Here is a 5,816-nt window from a genome sequence, read left to right as displayed (position 1 = left end):
ATGATTAGATGGTCATGTGAACAGTGGGCTCGTGTATGTACTTTTTAAGAAAAATGTCATTACAACTTGCAAATAACAAACGTTGTTTTTTCTAGTTCAGAAAGATATAAAATTTACACGGATCTTGACATCAAGATCGTGCTGACTGTCATGTCAAAAAAAAAAAAAAAAAACATACTGGCTGTGATTCTCTAACTATTTCCTTCACCCCTGATCTCTGTCCCGCTAAGCCTCACCCTCGTCTCTCCTGAACGGCGTCCCACGGCGGACATCGCTCGGCGAGTACTCTCCTCTCTCTCCCTCCCTGTTCGACACCGGGCCGGCGCCCCTACCCATCCACGCAGCAGGACGGCGACGCCCCCTCGGTCTCCCCTGCTCGACGCCGGGTCGGCGCGGGCCGACGCCCTCCCCATCTTGGCAGTAGGACGGCGGCGCTCGACGCCTCATCCCCTCCCTGCTGGACGCTCCCTGGGTCTCCCCTGCTCCGTCGGCGGCTCGGATTGGTACCTCGGCGTTCCGATCCGTCTGAGGTCCGCGTCTTCCGAGTCTCTTGGTGAGAAATTTCTCAAGCTGCACCATACACCAGGAGCTGGCACGTCTGGCCGCTGCTCAATGCAGATGCGGAGGATTTCTATAATCTGGAACTGAGCAACAACACCAATGTGAGTGCTACTGCTATGTTCCCTGATTGCACTATTCTAGTTCTAGGTACTTCCGTCAAGCTTTGCAGTTGCAGTGTCATTGTTGTTAGTTAGTTACTATAAAACTGCACTTATTTGGTCTGTATCTTCTCATAGCAGTAGTGCCTGACATGGCACCGTGCTTAATTATGAAATGTGAAGAAACCAAACCACAACTAGACTTGAGGCTTTCTTTTGAAGTAGCTTCTTTGGTATTGTATAGAGTCTAGACAATACTGAAGTTGCTGCCTCCATTTTCAGAAGTGTCACTAGGAAGTTAATCAATTATCATACAAATCAACTCTAGCTTTATCATCTCATCTCACTATAGGATGTGAATTTACAGAACTGTTACTTTATCATGCCATTGACACCATTGGACTTATAGCTGAACTGCTACTAGATGAATTGCAATCGTCCTGCTCTTGATTTTTGTTTTGTGACACATTGTTCTCTTGAGTTGAGGACTTGAAGCTGAGGCATTTGCTTCACTTTGCTGCACAACAGTTCCCATCTGACCATACTTCTGCACTTACCAGTTCCCTCATCCTGTTTCAGTCCGGCTTCCTCCGAAGCTCCCCACCACCGCAAAACTATGCTCACTTTGGCCAGCATCGCTTTCACCCCCACAATTTCATCTTCTCCGGTTAAGATGACAAGGCATGCTATTCTTATCCTTGAACCCTGTGTACTCCCATATTTTTTCGTTCTCTTATCCTTTGCGTGCCTTGATGGTTTCCAGGAGGTTTTCTTGGAGATGTCGAGCAGAACGGGTATCAGCTGGGTACTCCCAGTTGGAGGTGATTTTTTTTTCTTGCCCCTCTTTTGTGGTATGAGGATTTTCCCTAGTTCTGTTTGGACAATTGGTTTATCTATGAACACAAGACAAATTTAATCTAGAAGGACTATTTAGTTGTAGTGTTAATGTTGATAAAGTTGGTGAACATGTTGTCTGCGGGTAAGATTCATTACGCTTGGATCTGATAGATTGTTTGGGATGTGTGAGTTCACTTGTTTAACTCTCAGTAATCACCAAATCGAGGAATATCCCTGAACTCTGGGTCTGGATTTTGTTGAAAATTTGTGCTTTGTTACCTTTGTTCCAACTAAAGCTTTATACGGATCTTCAAGCGTGGGATCTTAGCATCTTACCGCACAAAAGCTAAGTAGGTCGCAGGTAGCACTCAGTAATCGGTAAAATTCAGTAGTAAAATATCCTGAATTTTTGTTTTGTTATTTCCTTCAGTGGTGTTGTACATGATGCACATGTAGTGCTTTAGTCCTTGCCTATTGGGATTTTAATAGAAAACATACATAATAGCTGGATTAAAATTTTGATGTCGATAAGAAGTATTTTGTTTCATTACAAATTGTTTGCAACTCAAATGTGTTGAACAAATAGTCTGGGGAACTGCTGCTGTCAGATATACCTTAGGTTGTGTAACATCCGTGCAATCATGTTTTGCCTTCACATTACATGGACATATATTGAACTTCACTTCTTTTAGGTTAGAAAAGTTAGCTACCGGCCTCCTGGAACCGAGCAAAACTTATTGAATCAAACTAGTCTCTTTCTCCGGGAGAAAAGGTAAGCATGTGTTTTGTATTGGAATATCTGTGTTTCTGTAATGCCTTTTGTATTGATGAGGCAACTAATTCATGCAGTTTTGGTTTGATATTTGGACGGAGTGGGAGTGGAAAGACCACTCTTTTACAGGTTTGCATCGAAATGCTGCATGACATGTTTTACTCCCTATCTTTCATCTTAATGTGATATCTTGGTTTCTCAGCTTTTAGCCGGTCTATCAGAACCTACCTCTGGTTCAATTTGCATTCAGAAGTATGATGATAATGGAAAACCAATGGGTCCGTCGGAAGTGTTAGCTTCTCAAAGAGTTGGTATTGTATTTCAGTTTCCTGAGAGGTTTGAACATTGAATTACTACTTTCAGCTTCTGAAGTTTCATTGATAACATGAATGCCTATGATCTGTGTAAGTGCTTGAGAAGTTTCATTGCAAAATATGAAAATTTACACACATACTTGTAGGTACTTCTTATCGGATACTATACTTGAAGAAGTTACTTTTGGATGGCCAAGGCAAAAGGCAGACATTTCTTTGAGGGAGCAACTCGGTTTAAAACTTCAGAATGCCATTAACTCAGTAATGATTATCTCTCATAGATACCATATTCTCTTCATTGTGGAGTGAACTTATTGTTTGGGAGAACGCACAATGATTTCCTGAAGATATTTTTCATGCTAGGTTGGTCTAAGTGCCATCTCATTGGATAAAGATCCACAGTCTCTCAGTGGTGGGTTTAAGCGGCGACTTGCTTTGGCAATTCAACTGGTATGGTATTATTTGCATTATTTTATTATGAGTTGATCGTTTTATTTCTAGAAGCGAAGATGGATAACCTTTTATCTTTATTTTCTGATTTTCTAGGTTCAAACTCCCGATTTATTGTTGCTTGATGAGCCCCTTGCTGGTCTTGGTATGTACTTGAATGCCCGTATCAAACTAATATCTGAAGATTACTTTCTTTCCTATGTATTGGTTCATTTCAGAACCCATCTGAATGTTCATCGATGACAGCAGTTATTTAATATAATTCATCTTGTGCACCCTATCATTCTATGGGTCACAGCTCACACTTGCTAGGATTATTGTGTGGTCTCAAATAGTTTGTTAAAGTTAGTATATGCTCTTTCTAGATGTGGTCACTAATTTTGTATCTTCTATCAGATTGGAAAGCTCGGGCTGATGTTGTGAATCTCCTGAAGGACCTAAAGAAAGACCACACGATACTGGTTGTAAGTCACGACCTAAGGTAATTAATTACTTGCCATAGAACACAATGGTTTTGTACAGCTGTGCGCAATTGAAGCCATTATTGAATACCTTATGAGCTACTCCCTCTAAAAAACGCTCTTATATTATGGGACGGAGAGAGTACTAGATTGCTGGTGCTCCATACTTCCGTTCAGACATTCAGCTGGAAGCATATATCTTCTAGACCATAAGCTGGAACTGAGGCTGCCGAAATGTCTAACTAAAAATGTTTTGCAGAGAACTATACCCGCTGGTAGACCGCTCGTGGAGAATGGAGATGGGGGGAGTTTTGAAGGAGGAATCTTTACCTGTATAGAATAGAAACTTTTTCCCCTCCTACATCCATATGCAGAATCCAGCAAAAAGTTAGCCAAACAAAAAACTCAAAACGGAATTCTTGTGTGCAGCTGGAATGCTGACCCATTTGTTGTCGCAGTCACAGGCTCATAGCTAGCTAGAAATCTTATTCTGATATTTGAATGAGCACAAGGCATGTGTTACAAAATCTATTAAGAGTGACTCCAAACCTACCGGATGTTCGTCAATAATACTAGGATGCTACTTTCCGTATGGTATGCTCTGTTCATGTGCACAAATACAGATGTGCAGCATGTGCTCTCAGTTAATTATCTTGAAGTGTCCGACCGAATGAAATGAACCCACCGACCTTCAGTTGCTCATCTTCTCAACCCTGAATGAACCTTTTGATGTCCTTATATACCACCCATGTTTGAGTCTTTGCTACATAGTACTACTATTGATTCATCAAACCATGTAGAATAGTGAGGTGGCAACCGCCAAAGCAAGCACCTAAGAGAGAAAATGGTCTACTGAAGTGGTACCTGGTAGTAGCCGTGTCGAGAAGCCAGAAATGAAAGAATCAGAGTCTTGGATGTGTGTCTTACTTAAGAATAGGAGGCGTTGGGGGAAATTGCTTGGAAAATGTAGGAGACGGCTTCGTTCTTGTGCCCTGTCCTCTTGCGACTCCACCATCCCATGCTCTTCCTCCAGTGACCCACACTAGAATCTGGGGCCCACTTCGGCGCTCTGGCATGAACCCGTCTTTTTTTTTTACTAATTTCAACTGACACGTCAGACCAGATTGAGTTCCTGGTCGTGATGTCATTTTCCTGAGCCGCTTTGTGGAGGATATTAGGAAGACACCAGACCAAACTGTGATGGCAGCTAGATTAAGGCAGCAGGGTCACTGTATTCTTCAGTCCATTCAAGTTGCATTGTTTTAGAACTTCTCGCGGAATAATTATGGCTCGGGGAATTAAGATATTCGGTAACGGGAAAGCAGAAACGGGCGCTGAGAAATCTTAATCCAAACATCTAAGCTAAGCTAATTGCACTGTCTTTGGAATGCATGACTACTTGTTGCTAAGGACAACAATTCCCAAAGGGTGGTTCCACTTGCACATAAGTAAGAAAAGAAAAAGATTGCAAAGAGTTAGCACTTTAGCGCAGGTAACGAATGCAAATAATAACCCTCAAGTCGCACAAAAAACCGCCTTTATCAGTTTCTAAACAGAACTGGCTGCATGCTCAACTTGTTTATTGGGGTAGAGCATGCACACTAACTGAATATGTTAGGAACGGAGGGAGCAGCGCTATTTTCACAGTTTACATATCTTTACAATTTAAATATTTAACTGGGAAGCGCGTTAGCCGGTCGTGGAGTCAACGACGGTGGTGGCGATTCACGGGCGGAAGCTTTACTTTCCTTAATTTAACGATGGTGAGTTTTCATGATTACTGTTTTCCGGCGGCAGCGACGCATCTTCATTGTCTCTATATAGTTGTCCTGCATCGGATATTTTCACATGGCAGCGTGACCCCGTGTGCTGCTAACCGTCTCTACAGGGCGCAAGGTCGACGGGTTTAGCGTTTCATTGGAGTTTCCCGGCAAAGACGTGCTTAAGTTATTGGATGCAAAAATGCTACGGTTTTACAGCTATTAAACTAAACATTACCCCCCTATTTTCAGGTGGATGGGGCCCCTCACTCCCCTTAGCCCAATCACAAATTAACAGCTTGAACTCATCTCGTAAAATCCCGTAAGTGTCCGTCGATGTAGCATTGCTGTATTGGATGTCTCCTGCTCGAGGCAGAGGTTTGTAGTGTCTACATGGTCCAAGATGGCATCTGTTGACTCAACTTCTGCTTGATGCGTGGATTACGCCCTTGTCTGAGGTGCTCGGTGTGAATGGTCTAAATTGACTCTGCGTGGGCGGTCAGGCCACTCGGTGGCATTGGATCGGCGAAGATGACGGGCGTCCCTACGCGTTGCTCGGCATC

At 42.9% G+C, this 5,816-nt stretch overlaps 1 protein-coding gene across 2 annotated transcripts; it reads left to right on the top strand.

The window, feature by feature from the left end:
• The first annotated feature begins 227 nt into the window (after window positions 1-227).
• LOC123445071 (ABC transporter I family member 11, chloroplastic) lies at window positions 228-4,085 on the top strand. Of its 2 annotated transcripts, none has more exons than XM_045121998.1 (11): window positions 228-662; window positions 1,239-1,340; window positions 1,423-1,480; window positions 2,189-2,268; window positions 2,346-2,397; window positions 2,471-2,604; window positions 2,729-2,843; window positions 2,946-3,032; window positions 3,129-3,177; window positions 3,429-3,513; window positions 3,753-4,085. In XM_045121998.1, exons 2-11 carry the CDS (start codon window positions 1,276-1,278, stop codon window positions 3,829-3,831), a joined length of 804 nt encoding a protein of 267 aa, XP_044977933.1. In that variant the 5' UTR covers window positions 228-662; window positions 1,239-1,275; the 3' UTR covers window positions 3,832-4,085. The 2 variants fall into 2 exon arrangements, with proteins under 2 accessions (XP_044977933.1, XP_044977934.1); XM_045121999.1 differs by having other exon boundaries at window positions 1,220-1,340.
• The last annotated feature ends 1,731 nt before the right edge of the window (window positions 4,086-5,816 follow it).

This window comes from Hordeum vulgare, chromosome 3H (assembly GCF_904849725.1).
Source record: "Hordeum vulgare subsp. vulgare chromosome 3H, MorexV3_pseudomolecules_assembly, whole genome shotgun sequence".
NCBI lineage: Eukaryota > Viridiplantae > Streptophyta > Magnoliopsida > Poales > Poaceae > Hordeum > Hordeum vulgare.
This window is presented reverse-complemented; position numbering and strand designations above follow the sequence as displayed.

Coding starts and splice junctions, on each gene's coding strand:
- LOC123445071 (XM_045121998.1), top strand. CDS start 1,276: ATGCTCACTTTGGCCAGCATCGCTTTCACCCCCACAATTTCATCTTCT. Junction 1,481..2,188: donor CTGGGTACTCCCAGTTGGAG/GTGATTTTTTTT, acceptor CACTTCTTTTAG/GTTAGAAAAGTTAGCTACCG. Junction 2,844..2,945: donor TTCAGAATGCCATTAACTCA/GTAATGATTATC, acceptor TTTTCATGCTAG/GTTGGTCTAAGTGCCATCTC.